Source organism: Leucoraja erinacea, chromosome 1 (assembly GCF_028641065.1).
Source record: "Leucoraja erinacea ecotype New England chromosome 1, Leri_hhj_1, whole genome shotgun sequence".
Taxonomy (NCBI): domain Eukaryota; kingdom Metazoa; phylum Chordata; class Chondrichthyes; order Rajiformes; family Rajidae; genus Leucoraja; species Leucoraja erinaceus.
Genome location: NC_073377.1, coordinates 73,652,722 through 73,678,005, shown reverse-complemented (window position 1 = coordinate 73,678,005; position 25,284 = coordinate 73,652,722). Strand labels below are relative to the sequence as shown.

At 43.6% G+C, this 25,284-nt stretch overlaps 1 protein-coding gene across 1 annotated transcript in view; it reads right to left on the bottom strand.

The window, feature by feature from the left end:
• rfc1 (replication factor C (activator 1) 1) overlaps positions 1 to 17,542 on the bottom strand; it is a 55,782-nt gene extending 38,240 nt beyond the window's left edge. Inside the window, exons 1-5 of the mRNA XM_055637555.1 lie at positions 17,338 to 17,542; positions 8,921 to 9,037; positions 8,688 to 8,763; positions 6,331 to 6,438; positions 4,341 to 4,573 (exon numbers count right to left, since the gene is read on the bottom strand). Coding sequence (XP_055493530.1) covers positions 4,341 to 4,573; positions 6,331 to 6,438; positions 8,688 to 8,763; positions 8,921 to 9,037; positions 17,338 to 17,340 — 537 coding nt within the window. The 5' untranslated portion in view covers positions 17,341 to 17,542. The remainder of the gene's footprint in view (positions 1 to 4,340; positions 4,574 to 6,330; positions 6,439 to 8,687; positions 8,764 to 8,920; positions 9,038 to 17,337) is intronic.
• Positions 17,543 to 25,284: the final 7,742 nt, after the last annotated feature.

Genomic DNA, 25,284 nt, shown 5'->3' with positions numbered 1-25,284 from the left:
GGAGAGCTGTGAAGAGGAGGGGAAAGGGGGAGAAAGCAAGGACTACCTGAAATTGGAGAAGTCAATGTTCATACCGCTGGGGTGTAAACTACCCAAGCGAAATAGGAGGTGCTGCTCCTCCAATTTGCGTTGGGACTTCCTCTGGCCATGGGGGAGGCCCAGGACAGAAAGGTTGGATTTGGAATGGGAGGGGGAGTTGAAGTGCTGAGCCACCGGGAGATCAGGTTGGTTATTATGAACTGAATGAAGATGTTGGGCGAAGCGATCGCCAAGCCTACACTTGTTCTCACCGATGTAGAGCAGCTGACACCTAGAGCAGTGGATGCAATAGATGAGGTTGGAGGAGGTACAGGTGAACCTCTGCCTCACCTGGAAAGACAGCTAAGGTCCTTGGATGTATTCAAGGGGGGAGCTAAAGTGACAAGTGTAGCATTTCCTGCGGTTGCAAGGGAAAGTGCCAGGGGAAGGGGTGGTTTGGGTGGGAACGGTCGAATTGACGAGGGAGTTACGGAGGGAGCGGTCTCTGCGGAAAGCCAAAAGGGGAGGGGATGGGAAGATGTGGTCAGTGGTGGGATCCCGTTGGAGGTGGCGAAAATGTTGGAGGATTATCTGTTGTGTGTGACGGCTGGTAGGGCGGAAGGTGAGGACAGTGGGGACTCTGTCCTTGTTACGAGTGGGGGGGATGGGGAGTGAGAGAGCAGAGCTGAGGATATAGAAGAGACCCAGGTGAGGACCTCATCTATAGTCGAAGAGGGGAACCCCCTTCCCTGAAGAATTAGGACATTTCCGATGCCCTGGTTTGGAACACCTTATCCTGGGTGCAGATGCAGCGTAGATTGAGGAATTGGTAGTAGGGGGATAGAGTCCTTACAGGAAGCAGAGTGGGAAGAAGTGTAGTCCAGATAGCTGTGGGAGTCAGTGGGTTTGTAGTAGATGTCGGTCAGTAGTCTGTTACCTGCGATGGAGATGGTGAGATCTAGAAACGGTAGGGAGATGTCGAAAAATGGTCCAGGTGAACTTGAGTGCCGGATGGAAGTTAATGGTGAAATGGATTAAGTCAGTGAGTTCTGCATGGGTGCAGGAGGCAGCACCAATGCAGTAGCGGAGGTAGAGTTCGGGGATAGGGCCACGGTACGACTCGAACAAGGATTGTTCGACGTACCCTACAAAGAGGCAGGCATAGCTGGGGCCCATGCGCGTGCCCATAGCTACGCCTTGGAATTCGAGGAAATGGGAGGAGTCAAACGAAAAGTTGTTGAGGGTAAGGACCAGCTCTGCTAGGCGGAGAAGAGTATCGGTAGAATGTTAACTCATCTCACATTTCCCATTCAGACAATCGCTAATGTTTTGTATCACATACAGTACTTATTCTCCATTCCCAACCAAAGTGACAAGTTCTGGCACACCTCATCTATTTGGTTATATGCCACATCCTAAATACCCAATCTCACCTTTGTGCATGCAATTTCAACTGGAATTACTACAAATTAACACACAGAAATCTGTAATCCAACCTTTTCTAATCCAAAATTTCAATTAATCCAGTCCCTATATTCTCATTTTGAAAGAGGTCAGGACAGGGATACCCCTGATATGATAATTAAGGATATCAGAGGTTAAGGAGAGATCTAATCTTATATATATTACTAAAATTCTGATCTTGACCACTTCCTGTTTTCTGTATATTGATTTTAGAACAAATGCTGCCACTTACGGCTGTGATATTTGGCCATCTTACTCAGAGTCCCCCTCCACTGCGCAGGACAAGAGGATTTTTCCCATCGATGAAAAATAAAAGTTATTAGTGTTTAAGAAATGTTGAGATTCGCTCTCCTGAAGGCCACGCCCCTTCCGGAGGGACTATAAAACCCGGAAGTGTTGGGTGCCTCAGTCAGTCTCTGCAAGATGGGGGGAGCGAGAGGGTCACGTTTCTCAGTCTGAGCTATGAATAACACTGAACACATGTCTACTAAACTGTGAGTGGTTTTACTGACCTGTCAGTGCCCTTAATGTGGTTTGAAAATATAGTTTGGAAATGCTAAAGCGGTGTTGCCTTTGGTTTGGAAATGCTAAAGCTGTGTTGCCTAATTAAAGTTGCCTAGCCTAATTAAAGCTGCCTGCCTAATTAAAGCCGAACTGCCGACTGGCCTAATTAAAGCCGACTGGCCTAATTAAAGCCGCCTGGCCTAATTAAAGCCGCCCGGCCTAATTAAAGCGCCCGGCCTAATTAAAGCCGGCCGCCCGGCCTAATTAAAGCCGCCCGGCCTAATTAAAGTCGCCCGGCCTAATTAAAGTCGCCCGGCCTAATTAAAGTCGCCCGGCTCAGGAAGGGAAAGCCCAGGGTTCATGAACTCATCTTCATGGGTGGGACAGGAGCTGAGAGGGTCGACAACTGAAGTTCTTGGCCACGATTATATCAGAAAATCTGTTCTGGGCCCAGCACATTGATCCAATCACAAAGGCGATTCATCAAATCTCTACTTCCTCATTAGACGAAGGAGAACTGGTATTTTGCTAGTTTTTTTTTCTTTTAAACAGGTGTAGAGTAGAAAGCATACTGACTAGTTGCATCACGGCCTGGTTCGGTAATTTAAATGCTCAAGAACAAAGGAGGCTATAAAAGTGACTGGTTCATCAGATATTGATCTCCCCACCATCCAAGGGATCTACAAAATGGGATCTGAAAAGGGCAGCGAATATCAGGTTGGCCGTGGCTGAGTTGCTGCATTAAACTGCACCAGAAACCCAGGCTGGATCCTGACAACAGGTGCTGTCCGTACAGAGTTTGCATGTTCTCCCTGTGATCGTGTGCATTTTCTCCGGGTGCAGCGTTCTCCACCCACACTTCAACTTACAGGTTTGCAGGTTTATTGGCTTCAGTAACATTGTAAATTGTCCCTAGTGGGTAGAATAGTCTAGTTTATGAGGTAATCGCTGATCAACGCGGACTCGGAATGTCGAAGGGCCTGTTTCCACATTGCATCTCAACTAAACTAAGTAACCTGATCATGAATTCTGCCCAGTACATACTCCCATTTCCATGCTCTATCTTGAAAGGAAAGGTTGAGTAGGCTGGGTCTCTATTCCTTGGAGCACAGGGGGATGAGGGGTGATCTTATAGAGGTGTATAAAATCATGAGAGGAATAGATTGGGTAGATGCGCAGAATCTCTTGCCCAGAGTAGGGAAATCAAGGACCAAAGGACATAGGTTCAAGGTGAAGGGGAAAATATATAATAGGAATCTGACAGGTAACTTTTGACAAACAAAGTGTGGTGGGTGTATGGAACAAGCTACCAGAGGAGGTAGTTGAGACTGGGACTATCCCAACGTTTAAGAAACAGTTACAAAGGTACATGGATAAGACACGTTTGGAGGGATATGGACCGAGCGCAGGCAGGTGGGACAAGTGTAGCTGGGACATGCTGGCCGGTGTGGGCAAGGTGGGCCGAAGGGCCTATTTCCACACTCTATAACTCTACGACTCTATAAAACTAACGTATATCAAAGAACCTCGCTACTCCAGCCACACTCTCATCTCGCTGCCACCATAAGGAAGGAACTGAAGCCAGAGAATATCTCCAGGTTTAAGAACAGCTTCTTGCCAACAACCATGAGGCTCTCATGGAGATTACCAGAACCACACTGCACAACGTTACCCCAGCAACAAACTACTATGGACTTCTTAATAGTTTGCACCAAACACTTTGGTTTCCACCATTATCGTCTGGTTACCTAGTATTACTGATAATCTGTTTATTGTATATTTGCTGTGATGTTACATTAATGTGCCTTTAAAGCTGCAGTTTGCAAGGAATCTCACTGTTCCATTCCCTGTGCATTTGACAATTAATCACTTTTGACTGTTAAATAATCACTAAATGCACTGGCCATAGCAGGACCCAACCAAACAAACCAAAAATGGGTTGAACTTTGTATTAATTTCCCACGATATTTTAATAGAAATAAACAAAAGCATAAGCCTTCCCATGTCCACAATTGGGATGCTCTGCAAAGTCTAATAACCAATTAACTGGCATCAACAACAACAAATGGCACCATGAAGAATAGCTGCTGACAGTGTGATAATGCTACAGTAGAGAAAAACAAAAATGTGTACGGCACAGCAGATTTGAAGATCAGGGCCAGCAAAAATGAAGAATCTACGGAAGTTAATAAATGCAAGAAGGGGAAAAAAAGATTGTGGGGTTCTGAACTAACAGACAGCCGGGTTAAAAACGACAGGTTATACTTTGGTAATCAAGCCTCCAACAACCTAGTTTAAAACTGAATCATAGATAAATATAACAAGAATAGGAACATAATGCAAACACTCCTTACTGCTTTCCTTTTGCTGGTCACCAGTTTTTTACTTGATCTGTGCACACTGCCCGAGCCAAAGAAATCTTGAACTGACGTGGCTGTAAATTTTACTGGACTTGATTTGGGCTTCGTTGGTTTGAGTTGTGATGTTGTATCTGCGGTTCTTCCAGATCCCGACGTTCCAGGGAGACCACCATTTTCCCTGGATTTCTGAGCCACCTTCTTACTTTGCAAAATGTCATCCTCTTCATCTGAAGTTAGAAAGGTAAAAAAGGAATGTGCCATTCTCAGGTGGCAAATGGAACAAGTGACAATGAGAGCACCCAGTACTGCTTATAGACATTATTACATAAAACAAATAATCCCAAAACCATCATGTAGAATATCCAATCTCTAAATGGGGATGACTTAAACAACTTCTGCACATTGTTTGAAGTCTTGAGAAACAGTGGGGGGGGGTGTCAGTTCTATACAATCAACGGATGAAAATTCAGTACAATTGACAATTTTACTGTGCCGGATACCATCACAATGGCTGACAGTTAATTCCTAGTTACATCACATCTAGTCTACAACTAATTTGCAGCCAACTGATATACTCAGTGGTGTATAGGTCAATGCCTACCTTACAAGTACAGAATAGAAACATAGATAATAGGTGCAAGAGTAGGCCATTTGGCCCTTCGAGCCTGCACCGCCATTCAATATGATCATGGCTGAACATCCAACTCAGTATCCCATACCTGCCTTCTCTCCATACCTCCTGATCCCTTTAGCCACAAGGGCTACATCTAACTCCCTCTTAAATATAGCCAATGAATTGGCCTCAACTACCTTCTGTGGCAGAGAATTCCACAGATTCACCACTCTGTGTAAAAAAAATGATTTTCTCATCTCGGTCCTGAAAGACTTCCCTCTTATCCTTAAACTGTGACCCCTTGTTCTGAACTTCCCCAACATCGGGAATAATCTTCCTGCATCTAGCCTGTCCAACCCCTTAAGAATTTTGTAAGTTTCTATAAGATCCCCCCCTCAATCTTCTGAATTCTAGCGTGTACAAGCCGAGTCTATCCAGTCTTTCTTCATATAAAAGTCCTGCCATCCCAGGAATCAGTCTGGTGAACCTTCTCTGTACTCCCTCTATGGCAAGAATGTCTTTCCTCAGATTAGGAGACCAAAATTGTACGCAATACTCCAGGTGTGGCCTCACCAAGACCCTTTACAACTGCAGTAGAACCTCCCTGCTCTTATACTCAAATCATTTTGCTATGAATGCTAAATACTTTTAGATAGAGCAACCAAAGTTCAATCTTTTATATACTTGATTATTCATATCAAAGCAGCATCTTCTTTTAAATGCTTACGCTCAATTCTAATCTCCAAAAATTAATAATTCAGGGAGGGAAGGCTTTTGTTGAAAACAATTTGCTAATATCCCTGCCTCAGTAGTACAGAATAATAAGTCCAGTTTATCAATGAAGACTCTAATATTTACAAGTAATTGAAAAGAACATGATCAAAGTGCATTCAAAATCTAGTGTTTTGACAAATTGCTCCAATATAATAATAATAACAAATAATAACAAAAAATAATAATTCAGGGAGGGAAGGCTTTTGTTGAAAACAATTTGCTAATATCCCTGCCTCAGTAGTACAGAATAATAAGTCTAGTTTATCAATGAAGACTCTAATATTTACAACACAAGTAATTGAAAAGAACATGATCAAAGTGCATTCAAAATCTAGTGTTTTGACAAATTGTTCCAATGTGATTCTAAGTTTACCCATGTCACACGTTGTGTCATCTATAAAAATTATTTATTTTGAAAAAATTGGAGCTCATCAGGAGCAGTCATGCTCAATAATCTAGTTGTGCTTTCTGATCCAGATTAATGGACAAAAGAAAAGCGAGAAATAATGAGAGCTCATTCAAACTGATATCATACTGCATTCTCTCAAAAACAGGTCAGAATTACTTCCAGGAACATAGATCAAATCAATTTCTTACCAGTTTCAGAAATCACAACAGGCTCTGCTGTGGAGAATTTTGTAGCTTTGGAGGAAGACGACTCCTTTTTGTTTTTCTTTTCTGGGGGTGATGTTTCTGGTTCTGAATCTGCGGTACAGCAATACATGCAAAACAAAAAACACATTTATTTTCAAGTAGCCCACCTTCCGTCAATACGAAGATGCTCAAAGCATGCTGGAAATAATGAGTACACCTTTGTCCAGTTCACTGTTTGGTAGTGTACTAATCACACAGATATAGAAAATCAAGGTTTCTTTGATAGTATTTGCATTGGAAGCAAAACTTGAACCGACTTAAACATGAAGGGGGGGTCACAACGTCAAGAGTCATGCTATGGATATTAAATGTATCGGATGCTGGACTTTTCTAACACACATTAATGCACTTTTGCTGTGCAAGACAGTTCTCATCTGTTGGATACTGATCCAGCAATTCCATGATCAAATACCAAAGGAAGTAACTGCAGAAGCTGGTTTACACCAAAGATAGACAAAATGCTAGAGTAACGTCACCCATTCCTTCTCTCCAAAGGTACTGCCTGTGTCTACCAACATTGTAATGTTGTGCGTGTGAACAGCCATTCGGGTCCCAGTAAGCTGGGATTGTTTCCTGGGTAGACACAAAAAGCTGGAGTAACTCAGAGTTTCAACCCAAAACGTCATCTATTATTTTTCTCCAGAGATGCTGCCTGTCCCACTGAGTTACTCCAGCTTTTTGTGTCTATCTTCGGTTTAAACCAGCATCTGCTGTTCCTTCCTACACATTGCATCTTGGGTGCCCATTCAGCCCTTCCAAGGTGGTAATAAAGGAGAGACAAAAATACATGCATATAACCTGCCATTGACACTCAATTTGTTAAAAATGAATTATTTAATTTATTATTGGAACATGATCAACACATCTAAGTCAGTAGTTGCAACAAAATCACAAATAATCAGTCTCATTGTACAAGGCTGGAACAGGTCAGGCAGCTATCTTTTATTAAATGACAATTCCACGAGTTTCCTTATCATTATTCACAACAGTTCCTGTTTCCTCATATCTGGCACACTATTGTACATAACACCATTATGAAAACATTAAAGTCAAAAACCATAGTCCAAGGTCAGCACATCCCATTGCACAACCAAATACTTTTAGAATTATATCAATTCATGCTTTTAAAAAGAGAATATACCAAATTACCTCCTTTTGGTTTAAATAACAGAATATCCAATTTGTATAACATTTGTAATTTAATTAATTTTGAAAACAAGTGAAATGTTTCTCTCGCCTATCACATTAGATCTGATGAACTGCTCATATTCAACTAAGAACCACAATCAATCTGGGGCATAAAATAACCTAAAAAACACTGGCAATAAACTCTATTTCTTCCAAGAAGATACTTTCACACAGTTCACACCTGGTTATTAAAACAAGAGGAACTTTCCATCAACAGGTTCACAGTTCAGATGAATGGTAGAAATGCATTAACAATCGAAACACAAAGGTGGTTCAATAAATACTTATTGGGCAAATGAAATATTATTGCGTCTTAGTGCTATGACGGGCAAGATTTAGAAGATCGGAGGTTGAGATTCTCACAGCACACCAGGAGCAGACTGCAGAGTTAATAGAATGCACTATTGATACTTTCCAAAATTCCCATTCCTCTGGAAAAATTCGGGTTGGAAGGTAAAAAATGTCACAGTGCCTTTTCAGACATGAGAAATAGGGAAATATAGACATGGTAGAATAACATTGGTTGTTAAAAATAAAGATGTCGTGACAGAGCACCTGCCAAGTCGTATGATTCAGAAACATAGCATAATCAGGTAGAGTGACCTGATTTTATGAAAAGACATATCATATCTGACAAATAACTTTTTAAAATGTAGATGGAAGTATGGAGGATTAAGGGTGAATAGTAATAGTCCATATTTTATTCAAAAATACATCGATGTGGCGCCAGACGAATGATTGTTACAGAAATTATGGGGTTGGAGACATGGAGGTTGAGATGGAAGAAAGACTGGGCAAATGGATGGCTATGCACTCGACTTCAACCGACACTCAATTTAGAAGTATACAAGTCCAAAGGCAATTGACAGGGAAAATGTAGAAAGGATGTCTTCCCTCATGGGGGAGTTTAAACAATGGAATATGTTTGTGAAATAAGGGGTCACCCTTCCAAGATGGAGATAAAGGGTAATTTCATATTGACATTAAAACAAACTGTCCAACAGCAGCGAACAACAATCTAATATCGTTCTGGAAAGGAAGAAAAACTAGAAACTTCCCTTGTACCTACTTCCCCACAGGTTATATGATACTTAGTGTTCTAAATACTTTACCTGAATCATATATAATGCGTTTGTTCCTGTGTACTGGCTTTTGTTTGACTGCTTTTGATTTGCACGAGTCCTTTCTCTGAAAGCATTAAGCAAACAGACTAGTCAGTGCACGTGATGACAAACAGGATCCACTCCATATTGCCTGTTGCCTTGGATGCAAGTTGGCAGACATTCAATGTACACATTTGAATCAATGTGTAACTCAGAACCTTACAAAAATAACATAAACTAACCTTGACATCAGCTTTCTTCATGTTTGACAACCCTTTGTCAACATGTTTCATTTGGTTCTTTTCTAAAGCCTCGCTGCCGGGCTTCTTTTCCGTAGGAGCAAAAAATCTTCGGATGTCCTGCGAATAACAATTGCACCATTTTTCACCAAGAACTCAAAAGTCATAAGAGTCATGAAGTCATACAGCTTGACAGACAAAGAAAAATGTTGACTTCTTAAAGGAGAGGGAGAGAGAAAGAAAAAAAATTAGAAGATGGGGCTGAGGCAGCAGAAGGCACAGCCATAAAAGTTGGAAGAGAAAGACAAGATGCACAAGCTGGTATTGGAGGGACACGCTGATCTGTTCTGTGGATGAGCTCAGAGATAAAGGGATTTCAGTGTGCAAGTGATCAGTAAATGGGATGCGTGCAGAAAGTACAGACAACAGAAATCAGATCCTCCATAGTATTGAAACTTCCACAAAATCTGTGTTAACCCCTCCATGACAGGACTTTGAACAGTATAGCACATGAATGCCCCCTTCGGCCCACAATGTTTGTGCTGAACATGATGCCTAGTTGAACTGATCTCATCTACCTGCAAGTGATCCATATACCTCCATTCCCAGCAAAACCATGTGCCTTTCCAAAAGCTGCTAAAATATCTTGTCTTGGCCTTAACAGCCTGACCCAGTGCTGCCACCAGGACAACAGGCTAAGGCCAAGATAAGACTCAATTTCTGTAATAACTTGATACTTGGAAGGTACGTGCCCGCCAGAAATGTGGAAACAATGTCTACTTCCTCAGAAGAAAACTACTTTTTTTTTTTAAAAGACGCTGCTATCACTGTACTCTTGTACTAACGTATGCTTGTGCTTATGTATTGTATTGTATTACTGAATGTATGCAAAACAAAGCATTTAACTTGATCTATGTACATGTGACAATAAAGCACTGTTGAATTATTGAATTGATTTTGTAGTGTTCAAATAATGGACATTTCTGCTCACATACTAAAAGTCAGGAATTAATGTGACGGAAAAGAGTATAATCTGTTTATATGACACCCAATACGAAACCCTCCTACAACTAAACACTAATAACAACCACTAGTGGCCACATGCACTGCGATTTTAGATAATAGTAACTCCCTGCTGTGATCAGTAAAACAAGACTCTTCTGTGCCAACAGAAAGAGAACTAGAGCAATAAAAAAAACCTCAGCTGCACTTATTCTCTCAATATTCACGTACAAAGACACCGACTTATTTTGACAACTCTATCAAACATGGATAACTCGATTGATTGTAATAATGAATAGTCTTTTCTAAGACTGGATAGCACGCATACAAAAGCTTTTCACTGTACCTCAGCACATAATAACTAAATGAACTCAAAGCTTCACAGTAATATTTCTTCCAAACAAAACGATGGACATTTTCAACAACAATATTCATAATCTTGATTTGTCTAGATACAACACATGGGGAATGAAAATCCTATAGTCAACCAATCTCAAGAAATAAGGTAGATACAAAGGCTGAAAAATGACGTGGTATTAGATAAGGGAGTAATGGTGGGCAGAAGGAAACATATGGTGATAGACATGTAGACAATGGAAGAAGAAACCCAGCTCGATAGGCGTGTGAATGATGGGCCTATGGAAATGGGAAAGATAAACAAAAAAGGTTAAGAGAACCAATGTGGACCAGGAGAGGTGGGAATGGAACACAGAGAGAGTGTTTATCAAAAGTTTGGAAAAATGGAATTTGAGCAGTTGGGACTTCAAGTGGAATACAAGGGGTTTTTAGTCTAGTTTGCGTTTAGCCTTATGTCGGCAGTGCAGAAGGCAGCGCAGACAGGTCAGTGTGGGAATGGGAAGGAGAGCACTTCATTTTCCACTCAGTTTTCAGCACTCAGTTGAGTCTGATCAAATCCTCTAGTCTAGAATTGAAACGAGGCTGCATCGTGAAATAGACAGAAACATTGCAGGCTTAGTTCTCACTTGCACCAGGCTTTGGATCTCCTCAAGTTTTGCCCCGATACAAGGGTTGAAATTGTTTCTGCAGGCATCGAACGGACTCAACTGAGTTTGGAAGGATGAGGGGGGACCTGTGACTTGCCGAATAAAGAAAGGCCTGGATAGAGTGGATGTGGAGAGGATGTTTCCACTAGTGGGAGAGTCAAAGACAGAGGCCATAGCCTTAGAATAAAAGGACATACCTTTAGAAAGGAGATGAGGAATTTCTTTAGTCAGAGGGTGGTGAATCTGTGGAATTCATTACCACAGACAGCTGTGGAGGTCAAGGCAATGGATGTTTTTAAGGCAGAGATAATTTAGATTCTTGATTAGTAATGGGTATGGGGGAAGGCAGGAGAATGGGGTTGAGAGAGAAAGATAGATCAGCAAAGATTAAAAAGCAAAGTAGACTTGATGGGCCAAATGGCCTAATTTTCCCCCTATAACGTATGAACTGAAATGCTAAGCATAGTCGGGCAGTTTGCTGCATTTTAATAAAGTAAAAAATAAAGACATTTGGGTGAGAATATTCCGTTCTTGCATGAAGCAAGATTCCTTCTTTTACTGATGCAGTCCATGGAAAATTCTGTTTGGAAAACGAGTCACTGTTACCTCAGGAGAGAGAATCTGCTTGTCTAGTATTAGACAATAGGTGCAGGAGTAGGCCATTCAGCCCTTCAAGCCAGCACCGCCATTCAATGTGATCATGGCTGATCATCCCCAATCTTAAGAGCCCTATCTAGCTCTCTCTTGAAAGCATCCAGAGAACCTGCCACCACCGCCCTCTGAGGCAGAGAATTCCACAGACTCGCTGTACACTGTATTGCTGTACATTCATGTTCCAGGCTCATTCAACCCCACACCCAATGCCAAGAGAGAATTCCAAACTCACGGTTGTTTTCATGCAAATACAAGGGGAGCAAACATGGCTGCCGGCCAACCCCCCCCTCCCCCGGCGCCAGCGAAAGCCGAGCACCAGCCATCAACGGGGGTATACACAAGTGCTGCAGCAACTCAGCTGCCTCTTCCCCGCGCCGCCTGCAAACCCGGCCCAACACCTCCAGCCACCTCCGGACAGGGACGGCCCAGCAGAAAATCAACAGCGCCCGTAGCCCGTCCCCGGCGCACTCACCAAAGCATAAAGCAATAAAAATGACAAAATAATCTTAGCTTATAACAAAGGAACAATAAATACAACTAATTCATTGTTTGAAAGCAGTATTTTCTGACCTAGAAGCTGGAAAAAATGGAAGAAATTAAGGTGTATATATACACAGCTCCACTGCTTTCCAGCAATGTTTATGCATAGTGACCTTTGACCTGGGCATGCTCAGTCGGAATACCGAACTCGCTTATTCCGAGTTGAATATTCACCTCAATTAACTTTAGAGACAGTCTTCAAAACCAGCACAACCACTGCAAAATGTATTAACGCAATAAAAAAAATATTCACTTAGACTTTGTTGTAAAGGAAGTCCAATACTAAAGAAAAGAAAATTAGTTTACTGCCTCCTCTCTTTTTAATTTTTAGATCTTAAACAATAAAGGATGGAAAGGGACAAATGCTATTTTTAATTTAGGACCACTCGGGTAGTAATAAGCAAGGGCGGAAAATAAAATAAATTGCAACACTGAAGTCCAAAAAGTCTGCAAATTTTTGGAAACTTATTCAGAAGATCTGAAAGTCCACCTTTTAACCTTTAATTTCAAATTAATTTTAAAACCAGCAGTTTCTGAAGATTTTGATGTAGTGATTGGCGGCTTTGAGGCCAAGTTTGCAGGTTATACATAAATAGGTGGAGGGGCAGGTAGTGAAGAGAAAGCAGGGACTCTGTAGAAGGACTTGGACAAGTTGGGAGAGTGGGCAGAGAAGTGGCAGATGGAATATAGTGCAGCAAAGTGTGGAGTTTTGCATTTTGGTAGTAGGAATAAATGGTGAGAGAATACAGAAATCGGAGGTGCAAAGGGACTTGGGAGTGCTTGTGCAGGATTCCCAAAACATTAATCTGCAAGTCGAATCGGTAATAAAGAATGGCAAACGCAATGCTAGCATTTATTTCAAGAGGGCTAGAATACAAAAACAGGAATGTAATGCTGAGACTCGAAGGCGCTGGTCAGGCCGCATTTGGCGCTGCGAGTAATTTTGGGCACCATATCTGAGGAAGGATGCGCTGGATCTGGAGAGGGTCCAGAGGAGGTTTACAAAAATGATTCTAGGAATGAGTGGGTTAACATATGATGAGCGTTTGATAGCAATGGGCCTGTATACGCTGGAGTTTAGAAGAATGAGGGGGGACCTCATTGAAACGTACCGAATAGTGAAAGGTCTGGATAGAGTGGATGCGGAGAGGATGTTTCCACTGGTGGGAGAGTCAAGGACTAGAGGTCACAGACTCACAATTAAAGGACATTCCATTAGGAAGATGGAGGAATTTCTTTGGTCAGAGGGTGGTGAATCTGTGGAGTTCTTTGCCACAGAAAGCTGTGGAGGCCAAGTCAATGGATGTTTTTAAAGCATAGATAGATTCTTGAATAGTACTGGTGTCAGGGGTTATGGGAAGAAGGCAGGAGAATGGGATTAGGAGGGAGAGAAAGATCAGCCATGATTGAATGGCAGAGTAGACATGATGGGCTGAATGGCCTAATTCTGCTCCTATCACTTATGACCTAAACCTATCTACCCACCTATCTCAATAGTAAATGGTACAAGATCCACCTATTAAGTTTCAATACAACACTTCCGCAATATTGTGTTATTTGTTTCCTGAAGGATCCTAATAGGTTTTGACAGGTGTGCAAGGCATGTTCTCATAAAAAATCTATAACTTGGTGGTTATTTCTTAAAGACAGGTGTATCGAAATTTTCTTTAACTAGAGCAGCGGAAGCAGATTTAAAAAACAAGAGGGCAATAGACAAGGGAGGCAAGGGAGTTAAAAGCAGATTTGGTTACAATTGGATTGTCCATATTTTGAAATACAGAGCAGGTTTAAGAAGCTAATGATCTATTCCTGTTATTTTCTTTCAGATGCTGTGTTGACCAATTTATGATATTGTTGCAATGTCACTTCAGAATGTTAAGCGAAGGGAGGCAAAAATGCTGGAGAAACTCAGTGGGTGAGGCAGCATCTATGTAGCGAAGGAATAGGTGACGTTTCAGGTCGGGTCAGAATATTAAGCAGCAAGTTCTCTGCACCCATGGACAGTAGCAATCCTTATTATCACAACACTTGCGTAACAATGTAAAAAACTGCAGCACAAGTACTCTATTCCAAAAGCTTTTCTGCGTGTGTGGGTGCAGACACGAGCACCAAAACGTTTTTACATTCATCTGCTTACCATCTCAATAGAAAATGTTTTAGTGCAAAGACAATATCAATACATTTGGATCCAATTTCAGCATCCTGAAAATAACCAATATTCTATGCAAGCATTACCACGATTTGTATCCCTTGCCCTCAATCAACTGACATTATCCAATGAGATTGTTGAACCATTCTCCTCCAGTTATTCACAGCAAGTGCCCCACTGATGTTCCAACCTCCTTTTAGTTAAATCATAGCCTGGACATCCTCTTTGATACTTAAATCTCAAATTCAAATTCCCAAGAATGGATTTGTCTATTTAAACGCGACAATAGCAACATTCCCACCAATAAAACAATACAGCACAGGCACAGACACATCAGCCCGCAATGTCTGTGCCAAATATGTTGCCACGATGGTGAGGCCACAGTTGGAGCATTGTGTTCAGTTTTAGTCACCCTGTAATAGGAAAGATGTTAAGATGGATAGGGTGCAGAAAAGATTTACAAGGATGTTGACTGGACTCAAGAGCCCAAGCTATAAGGAGAGGTTGAATAGGCTAGGATTTATTCCTTGGAGCACAGGAGGATGAGAGGTGATCTCATAGACGTGTATAAGATCAAGTGATTAATAGAAAGGGTAAATGCCTACTGTAGAGGAATCAAAAAGCAGAGGATGTAGGTTTCAGATAAGGGGGAAAAGATTTAATAGGAATCTGAGGGGCAACTTTTTTTAAAAATACACAAAGGGTGATGGGTATGCGGAATGAGGTGCCAGAGGAGGTAGTTGAGGCAAGTACTGCCACAAAATCTAAAAGATATTTGGCCAGGCACTTGGATAAGACCCTGGATAGAAGGATATGTGCTCATGGAGGCAGGTGGGACTAGTGCAGATGGGGCATGTTGACAGGCATGGGCAAATTGTGCCAAAGTGTCTGTTATCATGCTGTACGACTGACTCTTATCAGTCGACACACAATTTATATCCCTCCTTCCCAGTATATTTATGTGCCTAGCTAAAACCCTCTTAAATGCCACACTTGTATCTGCCCTCACCACCATCCCTGGCAACACATTCCAGGCACCCTGTGTGTGTGTGTGCGTATAAAAAGACTTGCCCCGCATATATCCTTTAAACTTTACCCCTCCCACTATAAACTATGCCCTCTGGTCTTTGACATTTTCTCCCTGGGAAAAAGGTTCCTATTATATACGTATAGATTTCATCCTCATTAATTTAAACCACAAGAAAACCCAATTCGCCAACAGAACAAGCAGTCAAAACCTCCAATGGCCTATATAATTCTTTTTTTTTAAGTTTACTTTTCACCCCTTTCCTCTCAGCCTGCACTGGCTTCACGTACAACAGCATTTATTTATATTCTCACCCATTATCATTTTGTAAATTTGAATTTCATGAAGTGTCTCATTGACACTTACCTCTGAACATATTTAATCAGGAAAAGCTTTTCCTAGTCTCACATAGAACACCAAAGAATTTGAACATCACAACATTATATTTCTGCATTTGTGATCAGTTGCAATTTCTCAAGGTAACAACCCACAAATTTTAATGTAATTATATTTCTGCATTTGTGATCAGTTGCTTGCCCATCTAAGCTTGTACCCTGATCACTTCAACTCATGCTCACATAAAAATGTCCTTCACAAATCATGACTTTCAATTAGAAGTAGACCCACTCAAGTTTGCAGATGATACGAAATAGGTGGAGGGGCAGGTAGTGTAGAGAAAGCAGGGACTCTGCAGAAGGACTTGGACTGGTTGGGAGAGTGGGAAGATAAGTGGCAGATGGAGTATAGCATAGCAAAGTGAGGAGTCATGCATTTTGGTAGTAGGAATAAAGGAGTAGACTAAATGGGGATAAAATCCAGAAATCCGAGGTGCAAAGGGACTTGGGAGTGCTGGTACTGGATTCCCAAAAAGTTAATCTGCAAGTCAAATCGGTAGTAAAGAAAGCATACTCAATGCCAACATGTATTTCAAGAGGGCTTGTATACAAAAACAGGGGTGTAATGCTAAAGCTCTATAAGGCGCTGTTAAGGCCGCATTTTGAGTATTGTGCACAATTTAGGCACCATATCTGAGGAAGGATGTGCTGGCTCTGCAGAGGATCCAGAGGTTTACATGAATGATCCCAGTAGGTTAACCTACGATGAGCGTTTGACAGCACTGGGCCTGTACTCGCTGAAGTTTCAAAGAATGAGGGGGGACATCATTAAAACATACAGAACAGTGAAAGGCTTGGATAGAATGTTTCCACTAATGGGAGGATGAAGGACAAGAGGTCATACCCTCAGAATTAAAGGACATTCTTTTAGGAAGATGAGGAGAAATTCCTTCAGTCAGAGGGTGGTGAATCTGTGGCATTATTTGCCGCAGAAGACTGTGGAGGCGTCAGTGGATATTTTAAAGGCAAAGATAGATTTTTGATTAGTATAGGTGTCAGAGGTTATGGGGAGAAGGCAGGAGAAAGGGGTTAGGAAGGAGAAATAGATCAGTCACGATTGAACAGCGTAGACTTGATGGGCCGAATGGCCTAATGCTACTCCTATCATTTATGACATGAGCTGGTTTGAGGAGTTAGGCAGACAATTAAGCAAAGAGTTAACACATGAAGCTCAAATGTTATCTTGGCCCGCTGAGTGAGAGAGCCTTTAGAGAAAGATGACCTAGATTCGTGATGAGGTTTGGTGTGGCCCATGCAACAGCCGGAGAGAATTGCTGCACCAGTTGATGGCTGAACATCCCCGCCCCAGACAGCGAAACCCGCATTGAACGGCGTGGTGGGGCGGGGGGGAGAGGCCTCTGCCCGGACCATGGGCGCCCTGAGACGCCCGGTCCCGGCTCCGGCCGACCGGTAACCGGGCCGATGCCGATGCCGATGCCGCCCCGAGGCCAGTGATCGGGCCGGACACGGGTGATGCCGACGCCGGGATGTGTCTGCAGCCCGGCCCCGACGCTGCGAGTTCCCACCCCGGTCACCGCCCCGCACCGAGCCCGGGCCTCTGCACTAATCTGCCCCGCCGCCCCGGTCACTGCTCCACTGTGCCCGCTCTGCAGCAGCCCAGGGCCAGGCCCAGGACCAGGCCCGCTCACCATGGTGATGGTGATGGTGGTGGTGATGGTGATGCTGATTGTGTCTCCGCTGCCAAACTGCCGCCGCCGCTACATTTGGCGCCAACAATTTCAACGCGCAGGCGTGCGGCGCGCGGCGATGGCGTGTGTTCCAGTGACCAGCGGCCACTCCTGGGTCAGGGGTCACACACACGGGCTGCAGTAACACACACGTCACACACAGACACACACACACGTCACATACACACACGCACACACGGGCTGCAGTAACACACACGCACACGTCACACACACAGACAGGATCAAAGTTCTCTGCTATAGGATCTTTGCACAGGATGCTGCAGTAACTCACACACACACACACACGGGGCTGCAGTAACTCAGGGACACAGACACAGAGACACACACACACACACACACAGAGCTGCAGTAACTCAGGGACAACCACAGGGAGTCAGGCAGCAGCAAAGATACTAGATAGAGGAGCTAGTATCTCTAGTATCTTTGGGCAGCAGCGTGTGGGGAGGGAAAGAATGGGAGGTATTTTGGGTTGAGACCCTTCTTTTAACACACCCGGGTCAGGGGAAGTTTGATTGACGGGGTTGGGGAAGATGAACCAATGGCTGATGGAGCTGCTGCTCAGCTTCCGGATGACACAGACATGTCATGGAGAGAGAGACACATCACAAGATGCTGTGACACGAGAAGGGAAAGACTTTCCGAGGCTATTACCCCACACATTGTAAATCAGTCCAATCTTGTTCTGCAATGCATTGCTACTTGTAAACATAAGCCAGAAACCGTGTTTGATTTAAACACATCTTTAAATGAGCACTAAAGCTTAACAGCGTTGATGACAACAGGTTATCAGTGCATCCTAGCTGCTCGAACTGGCAGTGCCCAAAGATCTTATAGCAGAGCTCTGCTATAGGATCAATGCCCGGAACGAGTGTTAGTATAAGTGTTATAGTGGGGTGGAGTTAGTGATGCTGGCTTATGTGTGATTGGTTCATATGCATCATCAATCTACACTACTGTTACTGGTTAGATCGTATGGAGATCATTTAAAAAGTTAAACTCAAGTCAAGTCAAGTCGCATTTATTTATATAGCACATTTAAAAAACAACTCTCGTTGGCCAAAGTGCTTTACATTTGTTATAAGAATAGCACAACAAAACAGACTACATACATATATATATATATATACACATGTAGCCCTCACTCAGAGGACGTCAGGAAAGGCTTGGGAGTATAGATAAGTCTTTAGTCTTGACTTAAAAGAGTCAGATCAGAAGAATCAGAATCAGAATCAATTTATTTGTCATTTGGACCCCTGGAGGTCCAAACGAAATGCCGTTTCTGCAGCCATACATAACACACAAATAGACGCCAGACACAACATAATTACATTTAACATAAACATCCATCACATAACTGTGATGGAGGCCAAATAAACTTATCTCTCCACTGCACTCTCCCCCCCCCCCCGATGTCAGAGTCAAAGTCATAGCCCCCGGCTGGCGATGGCGATTGTCCCGCGGCCATTAAAGCCACGCCGGGTGGTGCGAGGTCGCACACCGGGTCTTGGTGTTGGTGCCCCCGGTGTGCGCTCGCAGAGTCCGCGGCCATTCCAGCCGCGCGGGGCAGCAGTGTCAGGCCCCGCTCCAGGAGCTCTTCGACCCCGCAACTCGGGCGGGAGAAGTCGCCGCCGCAGAAGCCCCGAAAAGCGGTCTCCCCCCCAGGGAGCCGTGGGCTCGGCGCCGTCGTCCACAGACCTGTAGAGAGCCTCCGACTCTCCGGCAGCAGCAGCACCAGCAGCAGCAGCAGCAGCAGCAACAGCAGCAGCATCAGCAGCAGCAACAGCATCAGCAGCAGCAGCAGCAACAGCAGCAGCAGCAGCAGCAACAGCAGCAGCAGCAACAGCAGCAGCAGCAACAGCACCAGCAGCAACAGCACCAGCAGCAACAGCACCAGCAGCAGCAGCGCTCCTCCACCGCTCCGGACCCGGCCAGCTCCGCGACGGTGAGGCGAGTCGACACCTGAGTCCCCGGTCTCTTCCTGTTGGAGGCCGCTCCTCGTTACGGCCTCAACGACGACCGAGACCCGACGAGAAAAGGTCGGGTCTCAGTGCAGAGAGAGATTCAAAAAGTTTCCCCCCCCCCAATTCCCACCCACCCCCATCCCCCCCACACACACACCCCAACATAAAAATAACAAACACTACATAAAAACACAGACAAAAATAATAAAAACGCGGACAGGCTGCAGAGGCCGCTGCTGGCCAGAGCCGCGCCGCCTACCGAAACTGTCGATGTCGATGGAGGGGGGGCAGTTCTGACGGGAAAGGGGATGCTGTTCCACAGCCTAGGAGCTGCAACCGCAAAGGCGCGGTCGCCCCCGAGCTTATGCCTAGACCGTGGGATATTCAGCAACCCCAAGTCGGCCGATCTGAGGGGCCTGAAGGAGTGGTGGGTGAGAAGATTTTTTATGTAGGTGGGGGCAAGCCCATTGAGGGCTTTGTAGACATGGAGGAGTATTTTGAAGTTTATACGGAACTGCACAGGGAGCCAGTGGAGAGAGGCCAGGATCGGGGTGATGTCACTTTTTCGGGTACCCGTCAGGAGTCTCGCTGCGGCGTTTTGGACCAGTTGCAGACGGGACAGGGAAGATTGGCTGATGCCAGTGTAAAGGGAGTTGCAGTAATCTAGGCGGGAGGAGATGAATGTGTGGATGATCTTTTCCAGGTCATCAAACTGGAGGAATTGTTTTATTTTAGCTATCATCCGAAGCTGAAAGCTAGCTTTTACCACGGCATTGATTTGTTTGTCAAATTTCAGTGCCGAGTCAAATATCACGCCAAGGTTTTTGACGTGAGGTTTGAGTAGTGGGGTAAGGCTTCCAAGGCTGCCTGCTATCATTTTGATTGTGTCCGAGAGGCCGAGAAGGATGACCTCAGACTTACTCTCGATTAGTTGGAGGAAGTTCAGGGCCATCCAACACTTTATATCCTCGAGGCAGTGAAGAACTTGGAGCAGGAAACTAAAGACTGCAGATGCTGGAATGTGGAGAGAAACTGAACAGACCTCTTGAGGAACTCAGTGGGTCAGGCAGCATCTGTGGTGGGAAATGGACAGTCGACATTTCAGGTCAAGTCCCTTCTGTAGTTGCCATTTGGCTTATTTTGTGTGTCATTTATTATGTCATTTGTCTTATTTTAGACTGCCCGTAATTATGTGGGTGGGATTTATTACGTAGTCAAGGGTGTTTTTTGCTGCTGATTTTCCTGCACTGAAGCTTAGTTGTAGTTTAGTTTTGGAGTTACATGGGGAAGGAACGCCCTTTGACCATGTGAAGTTTAACCGAGGAGTTTTCTAACGTTTAAAAGCGATATGCTGGAGTTTGACGAAGATTAAAATGTACAAGTCGGAGAGGAAGGTCAGATGTATATCTTATTCTTTTTCTTCAACAATAAAGAAACTATTAATCAAAAGACTGTTATGAAAATTTATCTGTGAAGAAGCTCTGAAGGTCTCACAGAGAGCTCACATGCGTATTACGACATTCTCCTAAAGCCATGTAGTCTCTTTAGTGGCTAGAGGGAGTAATCTCTTGAACGATGTAAAAATCTGCCGCTGCAACTTCGTCTGAACATAGCCATTTTCTACCACAAGCCTTCCCACCCTTTCAATTTGATCATGGCCGATCTGCCTCAATGATCTGTTTCATCACTTCTCTGTGCCGATTCACCATAACTCAATTCCCCCTTTCAAAAAATTATATCCTTCCTCTTTAAATACTATACTCCCAATTGCAAACATTTGTAACCCTCTGAGCAAAGTTCCTCCACAGCTCAATTTCAAATGATCATCACTAAACTGGCAACTATGCCCTCTTGTTCCATATTTTCCCACAAGTGGAAACATAAGACATAGGAGCGGTATTAGACCATTTGGCCCATCAAGTCTACTCCACCATTTAATAATTTGCCTTGTTTACCATTGATGCAACCCACAATTAAACATCTTCAGATTCAGGTTGGATTACTAACCTTTCTTTGTCATGCCTGATCATCAAGGCTGAGCAGGTGAGGAAGGAGCCGAGTAGACTCCACCCAGACAAAGCCACAGGTCCCGATGGTGTCAGCCTTAGGCTACTCAAGGTGTGTGCCAGCCAGTTGTGCGGAGTACTCCAACATATCTTTTTATGCACATAACAAACAAGAGGCAAGCCTGTTCTGAATCCAAACTACCAAGTCACCAAATGTGCTGTTTAGTGCAAATATACAATTTCTGGAGCAGAGTGACCTTTGCTAGCCATGCCATGGGAAAGGGATCCACCACCTCTCATTGCCTTGGTGAACCACTGATCAACCTCTACGTTAATTTTCAGCTAAGATGTTGAGTGAAGCTGATAACGTGAAGAACTGCAGTGAAAATTTCAGAGCACGAGGATTTCTTCCCAACTTTCAACGTTGCTGTTGTGACACAAGGTTCCCAATGTCTTCCCTGTAAATCTTGACATTTATCCTATCTTTCTTCCTCTGGATCTTATGTTTTACAATATAATTTGATTTTGAAGCACAAAATAATCTTATTGTGCTTAACAGGATTATATTGTGTATAATCTTACATAGAAACATAGAAAATAGGTGCAGGAGGCCATTCGGCCCTTCGAGCCAGCACCACCATTCATTGTGAACATGGCTGATCGGCCCCAATCAATAACCCGTGCCTGCCTTCTCCCCATATCCCTTGATTCCACTAGTCCCCAGAGCTCTATTTAACCCTCTCTTAAATCCATCCAGTGACTTGGCCTCCACTGCCCTCTGTGGCAGGGAATTCCACAAATTCACAACTCTCTGGGTGAAATGTTTTTTCTCACCTCAGGTCTTAAATGGCTTCCACTTTATTCTAAGACTGGCCCCTGGCTCTACTCACCCAACATTGGGAACAATTTTCCTGCATCTAGTTTGTCCAGTCCTTTTATAATTTTATATGTTTCTATAAGAATCCCCCTCATCCTTCTAAACTCCAGTGAATACAAGCCTAGTCTTTTCAATCTTTCCTCGTATGACAGTCCCACCATCCCAGGGATCAATCTCGTGAACCCACGCTGCACTGCCTCAATCACAAGGATGTCCTTCCTCAAATTAGGAGACCAAAACTGTACACAATACTCCAGATGTGGTTTCACCAGAGCCCTATACAACTGCAGAAGAACCTCTTTATCCTATACTGAAATCCTCTTGTTATGAAGGCCAACATTCCATTAGCTTTCTTCACTGCCTACAGTACCTGCACGCCAACTTTCAGTGACTGGTGTACAAGGACGCCCGGGTCTCGCTGCACCTCCCCCTTACCTAACCCCATTGAGATAATAATCTGCCCCCTTGTTTTTGCTGCCAAAGTGGATAACCTCACATTTATCTATATTATACTGCATCTGCCACACATCTGCCCACTCAATCAACCTGTCCCGGTCACCCTGCAACCTCCTAACATCCTCTTCACAGTTCACCTAGCTTTGGGTGAAAAAGGTTTTTCCACCCAGCTTTGTGTCATTCGCAAACTTGCTAGTATTGCTCCTAATTCCCTCTTCCAAATCATTAATATATGATAGACAACTGCAGCCCCAACTTGCGGCACACCACTCGCCACTGCCTGCCATTCTGAAAAGGACCCGTTCACACCTATTCTTTGCTTCCCGTCTGCCAACCAATTTTCTATCCTTGTCAACACCCTTCCCCCAATACCACGTGCTGTAATTTTAGTCACCAGTCTCCCGTGCGGGACCTTATCAAAGGCTTTCTGAAAGTCTAGATACACTACATCCACTGGCTCCCCTTCATCCATTTTACTTGTCACATCCTCAAAAAATTCCAGATTTTTAGTCAAGCATGATTTCCCTTTCATAAATCCACGCTGACTTGGACTAATCCTTTTACTGCTATCCAAATGCCCCATTATTACCTCTTTAATAATTGACTCCAGCATCTTTCCCACCACCGAAGTCAGGCTAACTGGTCTGTAATTCCCCGTTTTCTCTCGCTCCTTTCTTAAAATGTGGAATAACATTGGAAAATCACCAGTGCGTCCACTATTTCTCGAGCCACCTCCCTGAGGACCCTGGGATGCAGACCATCAGGCCCAGGAGATTTATCATCCATTAGCCTACCCAATACTATTTCTCGCCTAATGAACATTTCTTTCAGCTCCTCTACCCCCTTAGATCCTCTGTCCTCCACACAAGATAATACATAATCTCATTCTGCTAAACCCCGAAGAATATACTGTACGTCTCATACTTCAGCAACTTGTGCAAGAACAACCCTCAGCTCAGATATTAACCTGGGAAATCTCTTTTGGACTGCCTCCAATGTATATTCTTTCTTAAGTAATAGAGGACTAAAACTGTGGATAACCATATAACAATTACAGCACGGAAACAGGCCATCTCGACCCTTCAAGTTCGTGCCGAACACATAATCGCCCCTAGTCCCATATACCTGCGCTCAGACCATAACCCACCATTCCCTTCCCATCCATATAACTATCCAATTTATTTTTAAATGATAAAAACGAACCTGCCTCCACCACCTTCACTGGAAGCTCATTCCACACAGCTACCACTCTCTGAGTAAAGAAGTTCCCCCTCATGTTACCCCTAAACTTCAGTCCCTTAATTCTCATGTCATGTCCCCTTGTTTGAATCTTCCCTACTCTCAGTGGGAAAAGCTTTTCCACGTCAACTCTGTCTATCCCTCTCATCATTTTAAAAACCTCTATCAAGTCCCCCCTTAACCTTCTGCGCTCCAAAGAATAAAGCCCTAACTTGTTCAACCTTTCTCTGTAATTTAGTTGCTGAAACCCAGGCAACATTCTAGTAAATCTCCTCTGTACTCTCTCTATTTTGTTGACATCCTTCCTATAATTAGGCGACCAAAATTGTACACCATACTCCAGAATTGGCCTCACCAATGCCTTGTACAATTTTAACATTACATCCCAACTTCTATACTCAATGCTCTGATTTATAAAGGCCAGCACACCAAAAGCTTTCTTTACCACCCTATCTACATGAGATTCCACTTTCAGGGAACTGTGCACAGTTATTCCCAGATCCCTCTGTTCACCTACATTCTTCAATTCCCTACCATTTACCATGTACATCCTATTTTGATTTGTCCTGCCAAGATGTAGCACCTCACACTTATCAGCATTAAACTCCATCTGCCATCTTTCAGCCCACTCTTCCAACTGGCATAAATCTCTCTGTAGACTTTGAAACTCTACTTCATTACCCGCAACCCCACCTATCTTAGTATCATCTGCATACTTACTAATCCAATTTACCACACCATCATCCAGATCATTGATGTACATGACAAACAACAGTGGACCCAACACAGATCCCTGTGGCACCCCACTCGTCACTGGCCTCCAACCTGACAAACAACCATCCACTATTACTCTCTGGCATCTCCCATTCAGCCACTGTTGAATCCATCTTGCTACTCCACCATTAATACCCAACCATTGAACCTTCTTAACCAACCTTCCATGAGGAACCTTGTCAAAGGCCTTACTGAAGTCCATATACACAAGATCCACTGCTTTACCCTCATCAATTTCCCAAGTAACATCTTCAAAAAATTCAAGAAGATTAGTTAAACATGACCTTCCAGGCACAAATCCATGTTGACTGTTCCTAATCAGACCCTGTTTATCCAGATGCTTATATATATTATCTCTAAGTATTCTTTCCATTAATTTGCCCACCACTGACGTCAAACTAACAGGTCTATAATTGCTAGGTTTACTCTTAGACCCCTTTTAAAACAATGGAACAACATGCGCAGTACGCCAATCCTCCGGCACTATTCCCGTTTCTAATGACATTTGAAATATTTCTGCCATAGCCCCTGCTATTTCTACACTAACTTCCCTCAATGTCCTAGGGAATATCCT